The sequence below is a fragment of the Tenrec ecaudatus genome, chromosome 9, assembly GCF_050624435.1.
Source record: "Tenrec ecaudatus isolate mTenEca1 chromosome 9, mTenEca1.hap1, whole genome shotgun sequence".
Taxonomy (NCBI): domain Eukaryota; kingdom Metazoa; phylum Chordata; class Mammalia; order Afrosoricida; family Tenrecidae; genus Tenrec; species Tenrec ecaudatus.
In genome coordinates, this window is record NC_134538.1 from 28,526,574 (window position 1) to 28,546,865 (window position 20,292).

Consider the following 20,292-nt stretch of genomic DNA (forward strand, 5'->3'; position numbering starts at 1 on the left):
TCCTGTGTCTCCTCTTTCCATTCCTGTCTTCTTTCCCAACCCTCTGAACCTTGTCCTTGGCTAAATGCTGCTCTTTCAGCCCTAAATGTTGGTTACTTTGACATAGCGGTGATTGCAGTTCCAGATCTGAATGGTGAGAGCCGTAATCTAAACATTCTACTAGTCTCCATCCAATCAGTACACTTGATTTCTTTTATGACTTCTTTTCTGTTGCATATCCCCTACTACCCAAGACCTTCCTTTCAGAGCAGCTGTTAGTGGTCCCCAGGCACTTTTGGTCTCAAGGTAGTTGAAACTGATGTTTGTATAGTCCATTAGTCCACTGGACTCATTGTTTCCATGTGTCTTTAGATTTTTTGTATTCTTCTGAATGGTGAGGGACAGAGATGAGCGTTTAAGTCCCTCGTCGCTGCTCACCATAGAAGAAGGTAGAGCGTTGTCTTTGTGAACTGTTTTATGCAATCGACACTTTGAAAAAGATCTTGTGTTTTGACCCTTGCACATACTTTGCCAAGATTTTTGGTAAAGTATTTAACCATAATTCACCAGGAGCTCAGAAGCGGATCTCACAGCACATATCTGTTTCAGTTTTCGCTAAATGATGTCTTCGTGCTGTGAAGCAGTTCCCTTTTTGCGTGCTACAGTGCTCTGTGGCGCATTCCACGGCTTTCCCAGCCTCAGCTGCCCACTCACAAGCTCCTCTGGGATCCGGTGCAGATCTTGGATTGAGGCCTACAAATTCCCCTTCATCCTGTTCACTCAGTTTCCTAGTTGTTTGTTCTGCGCTCCAGTAAAAGTAATCACTATAATAACAAAAGGTCCCTGCAGCAGACATGTAGAGAATTGAATCCTCCCTCCCTTGGTCCTCAGTTCGGTCCCATTTGTTAGAAGTAGCCACTTCTCAACCATTCATTTGAATCATTCATTTGACAAATATTTAGCGAGTACCTCTGATGTGCCAAACTTGCCTAGGCTTTGAGGATACACAACAATGATCAACGTAGACAAACCGACCCATATGCTCCTACTGCTGACATGCATCAGGGACATGCTGCAGGAGAAAGGCAAGGCTAATTGATGGCCTCAACCAGCAGCGGAGCAGAAAAGACTGCAGTGAGTCCAGGCTGTGAGCCCTAAGAGTTAGGCGAGGGCAGTGACTGTGAGATAGCAGGGATGAAGATTTGATATAATAAATCTTGCAGAAATTATGTCCAAGGACATTTATTTTGTTCTAATTTAACAGTATTTCATCATTTTGTTCTCATTTTTTAATGCCAGTTCATCATGTCATGTCAATTCTGACCACTCTTCATCTCATGTGTGCTCCGTGGGGTTTTCAGTGACTGGTTTCTCAGAAGTAGACCTCCAGGCCTTTCTTCCAAAGTGCTTCTAGGTGGAATCCAGGGTTAGGATTCAACATCTTTGTGGGAGACAAAATTAAATCCATGTCCTTTGCTGTTCCATTCATATCTTTTAAAAAAAATTTCCCCATTCAATAGTTGATGCATTTACTATTGCTGGTAAGAAGTCTTTATATGTGAGGGGGCTTCAACGGTTTGTGAAAAATGAAGTTGAAAGGTAATGGACTTTTTTCCATGAGCGTTTTGTGATCCCCTCACATTAAGGAAAACAGCACTCTTTCATTCAAAAAACAAAAGCAAGACCCACTGCCATCAAGTTAATACCAACACCTAACCACCCTAAAGAACATATTGGAACTGTCCACTCGGGTCACTGAGGATGTCTTCTTAAAATGATTTTTTAAATTTTCAACTAGTTTTTATTGGCATTCAATTCACATATCACACAATTCAATAATTCAGTCATATTAAGAAAAGTTGTATAATCATCCCTACAGTCAATTTTAGAAAAATTTCTACATTCTTCTTATTAGCTCCCCATTTCTATTAGGTCCCCATTTCTCCCCAACCTCCCCTGCCATATCCCCAAGAAACTATTAATCCAGTTACTGTCTCTATCTAGATTTTCCTATGCTGTTGGAAAAACCAACAGTAACAACAAAGTAAAACAGAAAACCTCAAACTAAAAGAAAGCAGAAAATATGAAAAACTAGAACAGATTTAAAATGGGTCAAAAGGGAGATCAGATGCTAAGGGGTTAAATGTTAACTGAACTGCACCTGCAATAATCCACTTTCTCGTGCACTCTGCTTGGAAGCAAGGCTGTTCACAGCCCTGGGCTGTGGTCAGAGGGGATTCCCTGAAAGCTTAATCCATGTACTTCCCTTCACTTTTTTTTTTCTGAAACAACTTTAAAATTGTCAGAAGGGAGATGAATGATAAGGTACTGCCTTTTAGCCTCACATCTGCCATTGCCTTTACAGTGCTCTCCGTCTGCTGTCCTAGTCACACCCCTCGCGTAGGGTCAGAGGGGCTTCCCTGGAGACTTAATCCATATGTGACCCTGCAAGTGGATTTGGGGCTTTCACTGTCATCCATAGCTTCCTGAAAACCATGTGTTCACAATTTAAGTTCTCATACTATTCTCTCCTGCAGATTTGGATTTTATTATTTATAATCATTGGATCACACAGGCTGATATGCTTCTTCCATGTGGACTTAGTTGACACCTCACTTAAGTGGATGCTTATTTGAAAACAAGCCTTTAGGACCCCAGACATTATTCTTTCTGGTAGTAGCTGGACTCCAAGTAGTCATTCACCATACTTTGCTATAGTATCCACATTTTCAGTGATCTTTGCATAAGGCAAGCATCAAGCAGGGCTATGTTATAAGAACTAATTTTTCTTTGATTGTGGCTAGACTTCTGTGCAAGCCCCAAATCCATTCATAGATGTATGCTTTATATATGTCTCTGGTTCACTTTAGAGATATCATTATCATTTTATGTAAAGGAACATTATCAATCATCCCCTCCCCAGGGCATAAGGTAATTTTCTTAATAACTCACTGCCATTGAGTAGATGCTGACTCGTAGTGACTTTATAGGACAGGGTAGAACTGCCACACTGGGTTTCTGAGACTGTAACTGTTTATGGGGATGGATAGTCGTGTCTTTCTCCTGAAGAATAGCTGGTGGTTTTGAACTGCTGACCTTGTAGATCACAGCCCAACGCATACCCATTCAATCACCAGGGCTCCTCCATTCTATTGATAGTGTCATTAATTTAGCTAATGGTATAGAATTTAAGACACTGTTGAGAAAAGGAAACTATGTGAAGCACAGAAGGCAAGTCTTCCTGAGAACAGGCAGCCCCATCTGTCTCCCATGGAGCCCATGAGCTTGCACTTAGCAGCCCAACACATACATGCTAGGGCACCTTGCAGGGTTAAAAATGAACACATTTCTCTTTGGTTTGTTTTGTTTCTCATTTGTCTTTTGGTTTGGGGGAGTAGTTATTTTTGAGTTTCTAGTGCATAGAAGTTGGTGTTAATATTATGTTATGACTATATTTTGTGTTATATTCACAAAAATTACAAATAATTTGCCCACTATTTTAAAGTTTGCAGATTAGCCATCCTAATTCTATTTGCTGCCTTAATTCCCCTTTGCTTTGTAACTTAACACATCCACGGTGTCCATAGATAAGGACAAAAATATCTTTGGGGGACCATTATTCTGCCTACTATAGTAGGTCTGGCTGGGGCCCAAGAATCTGTATCCCTAGCAAGTTCTCATTCGAGATGCTTCTTCTGGCCTGGGTACCACACATTGAGAACCAGACATCTAAAAGATGGAATGGGCGTAATCTGATAGCTAAACAGTACAAAGGTACTCAAATAGTCATCTCTACTCCTACTCTTCCCCTTAATCTGTAATCTGGGTACATTTTTATTGCTTTACCATCAAAGCAAGTGCTGTAGAGGCATTTCATGTATCCAGTTCTGGGAATGAGAGCTGGTCCAGATGCCCGAGAAGGATTACGAAGGCTCTGCCACTTAGAGAGAGGAGACATACCAGGATGCTGACCGAAAGGACTGTGGTCTCCCTTGTCTTTGATCTGTGTTAACTTCTCTCCTCACTGCCCTGGGCTGGCATCAACTGGTCCCCACCTGTTGGAACCAAAGCCAATGTCAGGCCCTTAAGATCCCTGCTGCTCCCAAGTTCTATAGCCAGAGCCTTAGATTACTGCCTCTTCTCCCTCTCCAGTGGCTCCAAATTGCCATATAAAAATGATAAACCGTGAATAATTTCTGTTCCCAGCTCCCTTTCATTCCTTTCAGCAGGCCCTTCCTTCTTGCCCTCTGCCCTGCATTCCCGACCTTGGGAATCTCTCTCTTTAATCCCCTTCCTTCTTCAAAGGGAAACCAACTCCTTTGGACTTATTTAGAAAGCAACATACTCTAAAATCTTTGATATGCAAACTTAAAGTTACATAACCAAATACTTTAGATAATGATGTGATAATTCTGACTGGTGTTCTGTGAAGGCATCACATTTTGGCCTTTTGCATACATTCCACTTTGCCCAGTAGAATCACAGAGAGCCTTAGACACAGTTTCCACTTTGCTTCTCTTTTCTATGTTCACAGAGGGGAATATGCTCTGAGCGAATATACGGAAGTGAAGACCATCACCATTAAACTCGACGACAAGAACCACTGACGGGAAGGCGGGTTCTTCCCTTCCACGTGTGGCAATTGAATGGTGGATTATACTTTCCAAAGGAAAAAACGACATTGCTGACATTTGTGGGATGCTTTCTTCTAGAAACTTTCAGGCTCCTGGATTTGCGTGACTTTATTCTACTCTCACATTCATGTTTGATTGATTTCTCATGTTGTGGATGGCCATGATGGAGCCTTTGGCCTGGGACGGTAAAGCTGCTCAAGGCATTGTTAATAGGAAGTGGAATTTGTAGTGTCCAGCAACTACTTAGAAACGCTTTGCTGAATCTGATGCTTATAATATTTAGAACAACCCCCTGCATGTTCCCAGCACCTACGGTCTCCTCAGTTTCCCCTGTGCATAAAACAAGGGGGTAGGGCTGAATGTATCACTTGGCAGAAACAGCATAGCACTAAATTGAAGAAAACGTTTCTTTCTTAAGGATAAAAGGATCTTATGTAGGCAGTCTCGGGGGGGGGGGGGTGGCTAAGGTATGCGCCGGTGTGAGGACCTTTAAGAACTTTAGTTTTACCAAGACCACAGGAATCAGCTCGTGAAAACGACGGTTTCTTGAGGCTATGACTGAATCAACAGCCTAAAGCGCTTACTCCAAAAACATGGCATTGTCTCTCTTAACCAAAGCGCTTCCATAAGCAAAAAAATACATAGTTTGCATGACCTTAGCTATTTAAAAGCCAATGCTCTATTATGGCAGCAGAGCAAATCCTCTGAATTTGATAAACACACCAAAGCAACATTTAATTTGCTTTTACAAATTATGCATTCTACCACATTCTTAATGGTTTATGATATCCTATATACAAAGCCTTGTCCAAGTTCTATTGCCCAGTGTAGATTAGCAAAAGATATGGCTATAAAGATGGGTGTCATAATATAGATTTGTTTTTTTAAAGTCCTGTCTGATGTGACTTCTGACTAATGAACAAATACACCATGGATTCCTTTGAGGAACGGGGTCCCTCCTCCTAGGTCCAAGTGGACTGAGTAGAACAGGCTGGGAAAGGTCCCTGTCCTCTTTGTGTCTCCATGGGATGTGCAAGTCCATCGACTTTGACTTGGAAAACTGGACGTGTTTCCATATATCTTAAAAAATAAAACCAAATTTAAATTGTGCTATACAGATACTTTTTAAAACAAAGTCTTAGAATTCTGTATTTTAAAAAATATCAAAAATGGAGTTATTGCTCTTCTCTATATCCTTCATCAAGGTCTACACATGCAGATACCTTTAATGTTACTAGCTAGTCCTTTTCTAGTTGGAGAAATGGTGCTTAGGTTTGAGAATTCGTGGTGGAGAGCAGTAATATGTAGCTCAATGTTAACGCTCATGTATATAAAGTCCATTTCATAGGAAATGGGCTAAAACTTTGTCAGAAATATGTATTTCACCTTCTTTTTATTAGCACATATTACTTGTTAAATCAGGATTTGATTTCAAAAACTGAATTGTCAGAATTTTATCATAAGTTATCATAGACACTAACCTTAGAGGATACATTAAAAAACAAAAACAGAAAACACTTTACTGTCATAGAGTCAATTCCAACTCACAGTGATCCTATAGGACAGGGTAGAACTGCCCCTGTGGGTTTCACAGACTGTCACTCTTTACAGGAGTAAGAAGCCCCATCTTTAACCCAAAGAGATGGGTGGTGATTTCAAACTGCTGACCTTGCAGGTTAGCAGCCCAAAGCATAACCACTATGCCTTCCAGTGGTATAATTAATGTATCTTTTTATAGTACACAGAGGTGGTATAGTTAACCTATAATTTACTATATTTAGAAATGGAAATCTATTTTGCTTCTTTAAAGGTTTACCGTTGTGGTATAGTTTAAAAATCAGTCAGCCTTGGAATTCTGGTCCTAACCTCAGATGGAGTTTGACAATGGAACAATTATGAAATAAGTTTAGCTAATTGAGAAAGTTGGAGAGGGTTGTTTTGATTTTTTCCATTTGAAACCAAACCCATTGTAATTCTGTGTCTGCCTTTTCTCTTTCCTAGACCTTATATTAAAAAGGTTTTGTAGGAAAATAGGTTCAATCATTTAAGAATAAAATTACATTTGTTCAATTGATCAGGCTTAATGCTGTGCCTGAGTATGAAACCCATTCCTATGAGTTTAGGGGTCACCAGGCAGGGAGGTTTTGGTGACTCCGTGCCTTAATGAACTAACTTTAGATTTGTCACCTATGATCCCTTCTTATTATAAGGTGGTGATTACATTTTCCATGAATGGTAAGGAGGATCACAGAGAATTGAAGGAAGATATCATGTCCTTAACTGTGTCTAAATGTTTGTTTTTGTCACTTTATGAGGTTCTAAGATTTCTGACCAGGAAGTCGTGATCATTATCAGGTATCAAAGGACAAAAAAAATCATATCATTGTGTGCGCATCTCCCTGATAAGATTGCTAAAGACAAATGGGTACATAAGCAAACATGGTAAAGAAAGCTGATGGTGCCCAGCTATCAAAAGATATAGCATCTGGGGTCTTAAAGGCTTGAAGGTAAACAAGTGGCCATCTAGCACAAAAGCAACAAAGCCCACATGGAAGAAGCACACCAGCCTGTGTGATTACGAGGTGTCGAAGGGATCGGGTATCAAGCATCAAAGAACAAAAAATCATATCATTGTGAATGAGGGGGAGTGCAGAGTGGGGACCCAAAGCTCATCTATAGGCAACTGTACATCCCCTTATAGAAGGGTCTCATGGAGGAGAGGAGTCAGTCAGGGTGCAGTGTAGCAACAATGAAACATACAACTTTCCTCTAGTTCCTAAATGCCTCCTCCCCGTCCCCCACCCCGTATCATAATCCCAATTATACCTTACAAATCTGGCTAGACCAGAGGATGTACACTGCTACAGATAGGAACTGGAAACACAGAATCGAGGATGGATGATCCCTTCGGGACCAATGGTGAGAATGGCGATTCTGGGAGGGTAGAGAGAGGGTGGGGTGAAAAGGGAGAACCGATTACAGGGATCTACATATAACCTCCTCCATGGGGGATGAACATCCGAAAAGTGGGTGAAGGGAGAAGTCGGACAATGTAAGATATGACAAAATAATTTATAAATTATTAAGGGTTCATGAGGGAAGGGGAGGAGGGAAAGGGGGGAAAATGAGGAGCTGATGCCAAGGGCTTAAGTGGAGAGCAAATGTTTTGAGAATGATGAGGGCAGCGAATGTACAAATGTGCTTTACACAATGGATGTATGTATGGATTGTGATAAGAGTTGTATGAGCCCCTAATAAAATGATTTTAAAATAAAGTCATGATCATCAAGACTTGAAATGACACTAGGTGGGATCAAAAATATTCTATGTACTTGGTTAGGTCTCCCAAACTTGGCCAGTATACTCAATGTTGAAAATCCAAATTCCTCTTGGCTTGTGTTTACAAAGTACAGCTCTTTTAAGAGAAAACTTGAATCTTACCCTTCTTAAAGTACCTAAAAGCTGTTTAATTAGAAATATACCATTTCTCAATCTAGATGTGAACAGAAAATTATAGGAAAACGACATTTACTTCATTTTGGTTTATTAGTGTAGTTTTCCTTGAAGAGAATTGTTCTGGGGATAATAGGTGGTTCATGGTTGTGTGTGTGTGTGTGTGTGTGTGTGTAATGTATGTGGTGTGGTATGATGTGTGTGTGAAAGAGAAATAGGAGTGGGTAGGGTGGGCACATTCTTTTAGCCTCTTTGGAGTGCCCTTGCTCCTCCTGATGGTAACCAAAGGATTTTGAATGTTTTTGCCCCTTTCAGTGTGGCTAAATTGAATTGAAGGTGGCTAGGACCGTGAAGGACATTAAAAAAAAAAATGTTCATGGAGAAACAGCTGAATAAACTGACTACCACAGTGCAGAAGGCATGCAAGGATTGGCTTAACACCGTGGCTTTAGAAGGCAGAAACAAGTTTCTGGAGACAGCTTCTGGCCTTTAGGAGGGCCATTCCAATCTGAGGTGCTGAAACTCTGAGTAGGGTACCAAGCCAAACCTGGAGAACAAGGACCAGCAGGTCCAAAAGGCTGAAAGGAAACAACTGGCCTGCTAGCAGCTTTCCATAGGAAACGATGACTCATTCCTTATGCATAGAATCGATGCTGGGATATAAATGAACAGATTGAGTTGGTTCTCAACAGTTTGGTACTGGCTCTCACCTAATTGTTTCGTTCAGTTAGGCAAACCAGTTGTGGACATGGCACTTGTAGTCTGGGTTCTCTCTAAGGTGGGTGGCTAGCAAGCTCCCCGGTGTGGAAATCACAAACTTACATTTCTTACTCTTTCTTAACATTCACATGCACAACAGTGTATTCTACGTGCCCATAGTAATGTTCATTCCATCCCTAGGTATAAAAAATTGGACAAAACTATGCTTGTAATATTTATTCATTTCATAGAACTCATTGTACTTTTGATTAAATATATTTTCTTCCCTTTGTTGGTTAATTCAGTAAACAAATCTATATCATAAAGAGGAAAAGTGCCAAACAACCAGTGTGCAGTGCTGTCCTTTCAGCTTTATGTTGTATCCCAAATGCCCATGAGATAACATGAGTGAATTGTGCAATTCCTGAGAGTGTTCAAAGAAGTAAAACTGTTGTCGGAATAATTGCTGTAAGTTCAATAGAAGTAGAAAAAGACTTTTTAAAGAAAAGTCACCAAATTGTTTCTAATATACCAAACACAGTGACTATTATCTAATTGGTTTACCTCTAAAGTAATGGGATCCTATTTCTTCAGTGAAAAAATGGTTACAGATAAATTACACAATTGATGCTCGGGTAAAAGTGAAAAATATTACAAGTGAGGATGCCAATCAAGAAGCAATATGGCAAATTTCTTAAATAAAAGTTTTATTGTTTTGGCAGGTATTATTTAACACTTTTTCTTTCATATTTTAAAACTTTCTTAGAATCTAATTTTGTGTACCTATTTTATCTTTTCAAAGTATTAACTGCATGAAATAACCTTTAGGTATATCTTCTTTTATACTGATACTTGGTCACAGAGCAGCAAACTGATTGCTACATTATTTGAATCCCACTACTGATATGACCAGCTTAAAACAGGATATCTGCCTCTTGAGGAACCCAGTCGCTTTTCATGTTGATAACTTTTTTTAGCGTTTTCAAGTTCATTTAACTGTGAAGTTCAATTGACCACAATTGACTCCCCAGCAGTGTAGGTTGATTGGGGAGAGCGTTTCTGCCCTGTGTTGCTAGATGACCAGGCTACACTCAGGGGAGGTGCAGCGCAGGGGAGGTGCAGCTCAAGCACCATTTGGCTCAAGCAATATGGTGCATCCCATATCCTGTAAATTATTAGAGACATATTGGTCACAGTAATACTGCTGACTACGCACACTGATACTTGGACACTGTGTTAGGCCGGGTTGACTAGAGAAACAAATCCAGAGATACTCATAAAGCAAGAAAGAACTTTATAGCAAAGATGATTTCTATGTTAAGAAAACATCCTAGCCCAGTCCAAATCAAGTCCATAAGTCCGATATTAGTCCATGAGTCCAATACTAGTCCATGAATCCTTCTTCAGACTCATGCAGTCACATGCCATGAAGCAACATGCAGGACGACCACAGGCAAGAGGGTGCAAAGTCTTGTGGTGGTGGAAGAATCACAGCCCCGGCACGGGTCTCCATGTGGCTCCTCCAGCTCTCCGAGTGTGGCTCTTCAATAGGAAGGTGAAAGAGAGAGAGAGAGAAAAACCTCCCAAAATCTTCATGAGAACGCCAAACCCACAAAGAGGAATCATCAGGCTGGGACCTGATTGCCAGGCTAGACTCTGCCCCTACACTTATTTATCAAGTTGACATGAAATTATGTAACTACCACAGACACTGTTGGTAGCAAGAGAATTGCCAACTCGAAAGGTTTCTGCGTGGCCAAAAGTTCCAAAGAAGCAGAACAAAGCTACCCCAACCAGAAACCCACTAGCCACAGCCCCAAGTGTCCACAACATTAGGCCTGGCTCTTATGTTTGCTCCAGTTTCTGGCCAACATGCACTTTGTGCTAAATCCTGGGAATGTTCCCATTGTCCGCCTACCCTCCCCACAAGAAGGGCCGCTCTACTTCTGGTCCTCTCAAGATATCCAATGAGAGGTTTTGTCTAATGGGTCTTTCTCCCTTGGGCACACCCACAGGGCCTGAGCTGAAGCCTGCAGGCATCCAGAGCAAGTACTTCTTTGATCTGCATATTAGCCTCAATGATCAATGTAAATGTGGAAACAGAATTTGCCCGTATTCCACTACGTCTTAACTACAAAGTGGCAGACAATTTAAAATGATTCATCCAAGATACATTGAGGATACATTATTTTGGCACATATTTATAATTAACTAAGTTTAGTTCATGTAGGAAAGTACAGTTTGTAAAATATTGAATCTTAAGCAACATTATTTTGGCTCTGTAGAAGGGTTATTGTTGTTAGGTGCTATCCAGTCAGTTCTGACTAACTGACCTTACGCACAACATAATAGAAACACTGCCCAGCCCAGCCCCATCTTCACAACTGCTATTGTATTTGAACCCATTGTTGTAGCCACTGTAGCCAATCTCATTGGACTAAATGGTCTTCCTCTAGTTCCCTGACCCTTGACCACTGAGGATGTCCTTCCCACAGACTGGTTTCTCCTGACAGAACGTCCAAAGGATGTAAGACCATTTCTCACCATTCTCATTTTTGAACTGCAGTCTGATGGTATTTCTTTTTTTAAAAAAATTAGTTTGTTCTTCTGGCAACTCATGGTACTGTCAATATTCTTCACCAACACCATAAACCAAGTGCATTGATAATTCTCATCTTTCCTAGTCACCATCCAGCGCTCACATGCATATGATGCAACTGAAAAATACCATGGCTTGGGATACTAGCCTTTTAAGAGTACTTTTTAAACCCATTTTATTGAACACTCATAACTCTTATCACAATCCATACTACATCCATCCATTGTCACAAGCACATTTGTATATATGTTTCCATTATCGTTGTCAAAGCAAGAGTACTTTCAATAGGTGTTGTGCTGCAGATATATCCAATATTTTGTTTGGTGTCTTGGCTGCTGCTTCGGTGAGCCTTGATTGTGGATCTAAGAAAAATGAAATTCTTGATAACTGCCATCTTCTCTGATTATCATGGTGTCTGTCCAGTTGTGAGAATTTTTATTTAATGTATATTGAATTGTAACCTATATCAAGTGCTATATGAGGAGGTACCACTATCACCCCAAAAAGGGATTTTTTATAGCTATGTATTTAATTTTTTTTACAAAACAACCTTATTATCTTCAAAGTACTCTCCATTACACTTAATACATTTGTCAAATCTGCTATTTTATTCTTGGGAACATTGTTGAAACTCATCTGTCTAGATGGCTGACAGCATCTCCCTCATTTTTTTCTTCAGCACTTCTAAGTCATCAAATCACTGTCCTTTCATGCCCCTCTTCATTCTCAGAAACAGAAGTCACACAGATCAAGGTCGGGTGAGAAAGGTACATGGGACAAGAGAAGCATGCTGTTTTTCGCCCAAAACTGGTGCACTGAGGTGGCTACCTGAGCAAGTGCATTGTCATGGCAGCAAAACCAGTCCCCCATCTGCCACAATTCAGGCCTTTTTTGTCACACACTGTTACACAATCTTTTCAGAACCTCTAAATAGAAAGCTTGATTAACAATCTGACCTTTTGGGATGAACTCCCAAACACTATCCCCCTCACATCAAAAACAACAACAATTAAGCATCCTGATCTTTGATGAGTTTTTTAGGGGGCGAAGTGACAAGGGCATCTTCCACTGGCTTGATTGCTGTTTGCTTTGGGGTTGTAAGAACATCATCACCATGTCTCCTCGCCAGTAAATGACATCCAGTTGACTCCTCGCCAGTTGACTGACATCCAGTATGAGGTTTGTCATCAATCAACATTTCACCTTTTTTGAAATGAGAAAACCACTCCGACGCTTGCGTTTTCCTCCTAGCACAGTCCTGGTAAGCTGTGTTCAACATCACAGCGGTTACTGTGGCACATTTCCAGAGAAGGAACCAAAACTTCACAGCCTCACACTGTTCTCTTCAATCGGCCAGCACAAAAAATGAGGTTCAAGCTAAACTTTTCATGAAAAAATTCACTCTGACGAAAAAGAACCTTCCCAAGTGACGCCACTGGGTGCACTAACTCAGAGGGAGTTGCTTGATGCTCTCCTAGTGGGGGAAATGCTTATGACGCAGCTTTGTTCTGCCCAGAGAGATTCCGTTTTGTTTTGGGGGGGTTGCCCCAACCCCGAATTTCAAAGTGAAGGCTCCTTCGCTTTCAGCAAGCATGTGTGTCATCTGCATAGCACAATCTGTGAATGAGTCTCCAATCCCGAGGTCCTACTCTTCTTCACAGAGTCCACCTTTTTGCATCATTTGGGTCAATTTCCTGTATTTAAAATGTTTACTGCAGTTTACAGGGAACTTGCAAACTAGAGTTGATTCGCCTATTGATTTCGGTGCTGAATGGTAAAGAGTTGGGTGAAGCCCTGAACTAGTGTGATTTTCTTTCCCCGCCCGCTTGTGGGAAGCGGCGAGTCTGGCAATGGGAGGACTTTGCTGCAGCAAGACTGTCAGGGTCCCGTCAACTCCCGGGAGCAGAGTGTAGGAAAAGGTGAGGGATTTGGTCTGAAGTCTGGGGAAACAGAGGCAGGGCACCCAGGGGCGCTTTGTCCCCATTCTCGGAACACTGGCAGCACTGTGACCTGGAGCGAGTGGCAGACTCGCCCAGCCGCGGCGGCGGGACCGCCCTCCCCGCCGGGCCCCGCTCCCCTCCGCCGCCCAGCCGCCGCACAGGGGACCCTCCCCACCGCCCATCGGACCCCCCTCCCCTCCGCCCTCCCGGGGCACCCTCCCCGCCGGACCCCACTCCCCGCCGCCGCCGGACAGCCCTCCCCGCCGCCCTCCCGGGGCACCCTTCCCGCCGGACCCCCCCTCCCCTCCGCCCTCCCGGGGCACCCTCGCCGCCGGACCCCCCCTCCCCTCCGCCCGCCCAGGGCACTCTCCCCGCCGGGCCGCCCTCCCCTCCGCCGCCGGACCGCCCTCCCCTCCGCCGCCCAGGGCACCCTCCCCGCCGGGCCGCCCTCCCCTCCGCCGCCGGACCGCCCTCCCCTCCGCCGCCCAGGGCACCCTCCCCGCCGGGCCGCCCTCCCCTCCGCCGCCGGACCGCCCTCCCCTCCGCCGCCCAGGGCACCCTCCCCGCCGGGCCGCCCTCCCCTCCGCCGCCGGACCTACCTCCCCTCCGCCGCCCAGGGCACCCTCCCCGCCGGACCCCCCTCCCCTCCGCCCTCCCGGGGCGCCCTCCCCGCCGCCCGCCCGGCGCCCTGCAGGATTGAGGAAGTGCGTCTCGCCCCGGCGCAGCCCGAGGCGCGGGAGCGGAGGCCGCTGACTGCCAGGCCCCGCCGCCCGACGGCTCCTGATCGTCCTGCGCCCCCGACCTCGCGAGGGGCGCACCCGCACTTTGCCCCACCGCCGCCGCCGGTAAGCGCTGTCGGGGTCGGCCGCCCCGCACTGCCCGCAGTTCGGGAACGTGGCCGCCTCCTGCCGCCCGGCCGGGACTGGAGCCAGCGCTCGCTCGCTCCCGCGCAGCCCCGCGCGCAGGCCTCCCGGCCGCCCGGCACTGCGGCCGCGTGGTCAGGGTCGGGGGCACTGGTCCAGGGAGGGCAGTGCACATCCCGAGAGTCGCCGAGGAGGGCGGTGGACCCCAGCCCGCGGGCCTTGCGGCGTCCAGCTCCCTGGGACTTAAGCCAGCCCTCCTGCTGGGAGTGTGTGAGACTCTGGCAGGGACACCCCCCCTTCCCCCCCCCCCCCGCAACCCTGCGCTGGGGGGGCCCAGGACAAGAGGAGAGAGGGACAAGGAACAAAAGTAGGAAAACATACCAGGAAGTCTGCACGCTTCCTCGGCCTTTGGAGAGCTCTTGGACTTGGAACAGATGTTTCTTCTCACTTACTTAGGCGGGGGGGGGGGGGGGGGGGGGTGAGGGGGAGTGGCGGGGGGGCTGTGTGTAGGAAGGGATTGTCCTTTTGACTTTTGGGGGCAGCTTCAGCGATGTGGCACGTCCAAGCGACCTTGCCTTGCAGGGATCATTTCTGTAGCCTCTGTGGGCAGCCGTCCCAAGCTCTCTGGGATCAGCGAGCTGGGTGAGTCCTGAGGGCCCTTGGAAAAGTTCTGGAGGAGGGCTGGGGGCTGGAGGAGAAGATGACAAAGTGGAAGCTGGGTGGTCAGCCAAACCTGCCCTTAACCGAGGTTTTCTCCCACAAACTTCTGAAGTGTGGCCCCTGCAGGGGCTCCTAGAGGGAGAGAAGCCAGGAGCATGGAGTTGTGGCCTTGGCTAGCCACTAACAGACGGTTAGACCATTTCAGAGTTTCCCACGAGTTGTTAGGTGTCAGTTGATTTCCATTCAACCCATCTGATAGAGGAGAACTGACCGTGGGATTTCTTGGCTGTGATCTTTATGGAGTAGGCAGATTGCCAGGCCTTGCTTCCTGAAGCAGCTGCCTATGTTCATGCAACCAACATGTTTAACGGAAGCACTTAAACTGACCACTTAACCATGGGGCCACTGGTTAGACTGGTTGGACTGGTTGGACTGAACACTTAACCATGTGCCAGCAGGGCCTCCTTTTGGTATCAAAGTATAGGGACAGCTAGAAGATACACAATTTTGGAACATGTTAAATGCTTCATTATGATATAATTTTTATTATCTTGGTTTATTTCTTAAATGAAAAATGCTGAACTAGTTATAAACCCAATACCTAATACAAGGGGGCTTTGAAGAATTGTGGGAAAATATTATCCGATGTTAACGGAATTCCCCACAAATATTTGAAGCCGGCTTGGCTGCAGAGAGAGGAAACCCAGGTCTTAGAAAGTTCTGTTGAGTGTACTTCCAAAATGTATTGAGTCCACCCGCTTCGTCCTCACATCCCTCACCCTGGTCCAAGGTGCCAGCCAGCATCTCTTCCTTGTATGATTGTAATACCTGCACTCTTGCCCCTTTGGGCAGCCAGGGATATTTTCAACAGGTAAATTCGATCATGTCCCTATGCGTGGAACACTTTAATGCCTTTTTTAAAGAATCATTTATTGGGGGCTCATACAACTCATCACAATCCATCCATCCATCCATCCATCCATTGTGTCAAGTACTTTTGTACATTTCTTTGCCTCCTCATTCTCAAAACATTTGCTTGCTACTTGAGCCCTTGGTATCAGCTCCTCATCCCCCCCGCCCCCGCTTCCCCTCCCCTATGACTTTAATGCCTTCTTGTGATTGGCATGAAATCCCAAGGAACTCCTTCCTCACATCGCTTCCCCCACGTCATCTGGCCTCTGCCATTGCTGTTGCCACTCACTGCCTTAGCTGAGCCTGTTCCCCACGTGGGAGGCATCTTTTTGCTGTTCCCTGACTCTTCACCTTCTGCCGCCTCAGTTTGCCTTCGAAAGTCTCCCCTGGCTTCCCTCTCTCACCCATCATTTCTTCCACATCCCATCTCTATGTCGTTATGCCCACCACTATATGTGTGGCCCTTATTTTTCTGCTCAATTTCTTCTGTAATTACCTGTGTTCCGAGGTCAGAGACCATGTCTGTCTTGCTCACCACTATGTCCCCAGCTCCTAGGACTGTGTGCTACTGGAAAGTGGACGAATGGTGCCGAGTGTTATGTTCGTTTTCACAGAGCCAGCTCCATGTACAGCAGTACAACGTGTTGCCCTGTCTGGCACCATCTTCATGACTGATGGCATCCTCGAGGCTATTTGCAGTAGTGTGTGTGGGTCCCTTTCAACCTAGGGGGTGCATCCTGGCTGATTTGGGGGAATAGGTAGCCTAGCCAGACCTTTTTTCTTAGTCTGTCTTCATCTGGAAGAGCTGCTGAAACCTGCCTATCATATATAACTCTCCTGGTGTTTAAAAATATCAGTGGTGTAGCTTCCAGCATCATACCAACACAAGAGTTACTTTAGTGTAACAAACTGACAAGTGGTGGAAATAGTGACTGGCTCAGCTTTCTCATATCGGTAGAGACTCAAAAACTGCTTGTATTGTCAAATCCTTGCGTACTCATCTGGGACTGGGAACGACATGCTTCTCCAGAGTGCTGGCCCTTGGTTCTTCTGATGTCCGCAAAGCTGTCAGACCTGTTGTACTGACAGACCAATATCAGGAAAGAGATTGTAAAACCATAGATCAACTTCACGACTAAGCAACGGGCTAGTGATTCAAAAAGAGCTAGACGGCAAGAGTAGTTTAACGTGCTTCGTTTGAATATGTCTTCCCAGCCCTTGGTAGTCCCTGAGTGTGTAAAGGGGTAAGCACTCTGCTAGCAACCTGAACATGTGCACTTTGAGTACACCCAGAGGGGCCTTCAAAGCAAGGCCTGGTGATCCGCTTCATCCATCGAAACCATGTAGAGCGCGGCTCATCCCTGACACGCATGGAACTCCCGTTTGTCTGTCCCCACCCTTTGGCAGTGGCAATCCTTCCAAGGTTTGTCAAAGAAGACCCAGTGACAGACAGCACAGGGCTTCCAACGTTTCATCTCTGTCTAATACTTGATAGCACTCTCGTGTTCTGTGATGGAGGCCCTGGGTGTTGCAAAGCACGCTGCTGCTAACTAAAAGGTTTGAGATTCGAATCCACCCAGAGGGACTGCAGAAGAAACACAGTGGTGACCTGTATTTTTATGCAAACAATGTAGTGGGTTAGTTTCCTATGGCCATTTTGTGTGTGACATGTGTGCATCTGTTCTTATGTGCATGTTACATGCTAAAGGAGCCCCAGCGGCACCGTGGGTTAAGCCATATGCTGCTTACTGGAAGTCAAGCAGTTCAAACCCATTATCTGTTCCAAGGGGGGGAAAATGAGGCTGTTTGCTCCCATAAAGATTTAAACTCTAGGGTCACTATGAATCAGAATTGACTTAAAGGTAGATTTGATTTTGAGTTTTGATCATGTACTAAAAATATCCAACTCGGGGGAGGGGAAGCCATTGAAAACACTGTGGAGCACAGTTCTACTCTGGCACACGTGGGGTCGCCATGCGTCAAAGTCACATCAGCAGCTTTTTATTTCACGGTCTTCCACTTTCATTTACTATAAGCTTTAAGAATTCATCAAGTTCACTTCTCACCGAAAGGACTCAATAACTGTTGGTAGGCTGACTGGGGTCCTTGTTGTTGGGCGCCATTGCGTTAGCTCCAAGCCTAGGTCGAAGAGAAGGAAGCAGCTGCTTAGTCCTGTGCCATGCTCCCCATTGTTCTTATCGTTGAGCCCGCTGATGCAGCTACCATGCCAACCATCTTGGCAAAGGCCTTCCTGGTTTTTGCTGCCCTTCTGTTTCACCAAACATGATGTCTTTCTCAAGGCACTGATCTCTCCAGACAACATGTCCAAAGTAAGTGAGATGGAATATTGCCTCTAAGGAACATTCTAGCTGTACTTCTTCCAAGACAGATGTTTGTCCTTTTGGCAGCCAATGATACTTCAGTATTCTTCACCAGCACCAAAAGGCAAATATGTTGATTCTTCTTTGATCTTCCTTATTAAAGGCCTAACTTTCCCATGCATAAGAGGCGATTAAAAATACCATGGCGTGGGACAGGCACACCTTAGCCTTAGAATGGGAAGGCATTTATTTTGAGTGCCTTCTGACCTGAGGGGCTCACCTTCTGGCACTATCTCTGACAATGTTCTGTTTCTGTTCATGAGATTTTCGGTGTCTGACAATATTTGAATTCTGTTCATAGGTTTTCAGTGGCTACTGCTTCAGAGTTGGACAGCCTATTCCTTCTGAATAGTCTGTTCTTAATCTGGAAGCTCTGCTGAAACCATTTCATTTGGATGATTCTTGCTGGCATTTGAAATATTGATGATGTAGCTCCAGCATCGCAGCAACACACAGACAAGTGTGTTGAATGTTATATTCCTTTGGCATTCAGGTTTATTCAATGATGCAAGTATAAATAATGAATGAAAGAAAATTGACGAGATTTTTAGAAAATATGCTAAAGCAATTTTGAAGTCTGAAAAGCTCCTAACCCCCTCTTTTTTGATGCATATACCATAGCAAAAGGAAAAAAAAAACTATAATGTAATATCAGGATTTGTTGTATTAACCTGAACCTAAATTAAACCACAGAAGAAAGCAGAGGACAAAGATTGACCAAAACCTGTATTACCTCATCTTAAAACTTCTAACTAATGTAAACCAGAATAGAAATTACAATTACATCTAACTAATGTAAACCAAAATAGAAATTGCAATTTTAAAACTGCTCCTGTGGCAAGATCCTCCATTGGTAAAGTGATTTTTCAAAAGGAAACTGAAAATGAAAAGGGGAACAAAGGTACAGGGTGAAGTTTAGCTGAAAATAATCTTAGGGTTTTTGCTCAAAAAAATTTTTTAACATTATATACATAAAAGAGCCCTGGTGGCAGAATAACTGTGTGCTCTGCTGTTAAGTGAAGGACCAGCAGTTTGAAGCAACTAGTAGCTTCTTGGGAGAAATTGTGGCAGCCTGCTTTCACGATGATTACTCAAAACCCAAACTCACTGCCATCAAGTTCATTCCAACTCACAGCAACATAGGCCACAACACAAGCACCCCACAGGGGTTCCAAGGTTGTCAACCTTTATGGAAGCTGACTGCCACACCTTTCTCACATGGAACGGTTGGTGGGTTAGAAATATGGATATTTCCGTTAACAACTGAGTACTTTAACCACGGTGCCACCAGGGCTCCTTCTAGAACGATTACTACCTAGGACACCTTCTGGGGCTTACCTTCTCTGTCCTATGGATCAGAGTGATCTCTACAGCAGTGGGTTTATACGGTAATAAGACACTTTGGTTTTCAGAAGGAATGTGTAACGAGTGGATTTTGAAATGTTGTTGAATATACTTAATTGCTGTTTTAGAGATTGTTTGAAAGCAGATCGCAACGATGTTTCTTGGTTTTTGAATGCTACTGTGAGGTTTGTAAGTTGAAGATTCTGCCTAGTTTTGTTTTGTTTTCCATTGACACCAGTCACTAGTTAATTTTCCTAATCAGCTTTTGCAATTAATAAGATTTTGAGCAGCTCTTAAATTTTGGCCAGATTAACCATTTTTCCTTGCCCCCTTAGATAATTCAGGCTCCCAGCCGTGAAACATGGTGGTTCGCACCTGTAGTTTCTAGTCTGGGTCCTACTTACTAAGCACGATGTGCTTTTCCAGGAACTGGTCTTTTCTAATAACCTCTTCAACGTCGATGAGAAGACGTCTTACCTTCTAAAGACAATTGTGGCTTTTCTTCTTTTAAGACCGAGTTGTTCTTTAGGTGGCCCATGGTACTTCAATATTCTTTACCTATACCATAATTCAAAAGCATCATTTCTTCTCTGTTCTTCCTTATTCATTGTCCAGATGCCACATGTATACGAGGCAACTGAAACTAGCATTGCTAGGGTCAGGCATACCAGCCCACAAAGTGACATCTTTACTCTGTAGCATTTTAAGGAGGTTTTGTGCAGATTTTCCCAGTGCAATATGCCGTTTGATTTCTTGACTACTGCTTCTATGGGCACAGATTGCAGGTCCGAGCAAGAGGAGATCTTGACAGAGCCGGTCTTTGCTCCA

At 44.4% G+C, this 20,292-nt stretch overlaps 2 protein-coding genes across 6 annotated transcripts in view; both read left to right on the plus strand.

The window, feature by feature from the left end:
• ALDH1A3 (aldehyde dehydrogenase 1 family member A3) overlaps window positions 1-6,685 on the plus strand; it is a 43,379-nt gene extending 36,694 nt beyond the window's left edge. For all 3 annotated transcript variants that reach the window (XM_075557943.1, XM_075557942.1, XM_075557944.1), the window contains one exon: window positions 4,514-6,685. In XM_075557943.1, coding sequence (XP_075414058.1) covers window positions 4,514-4,586 — 73 coding nt within the window. In that variant the 3' untranslated portion in view covers window positions 4,587-6,685. The remainder of the gene's footprint in view (window positions 1-4,513) is intronic.
• Window positions 6,686-13,868: 7,183 nt separating this feature from the next.
• Window positions 13,869-20,292, plus strand: part of LRRK1 (leucine rich repeat kinase 1) — a 222,323-nt gene continuing 215,899 nt past the window's right edge. For 2 of the 3 annotated variants that reach the window (XM_075557945.1, XM_075557946.1), the window contains exon 1: window positions 13,869-14,149. The gene's annotated coding sequence lies outside the window, so the exon portion shown is untranslated. The remainder of the gene's footprint in view (window positions 14,150-20,292) is intronic. The other variant, XM_075557947.1, reaches the window with a different exon arrangement.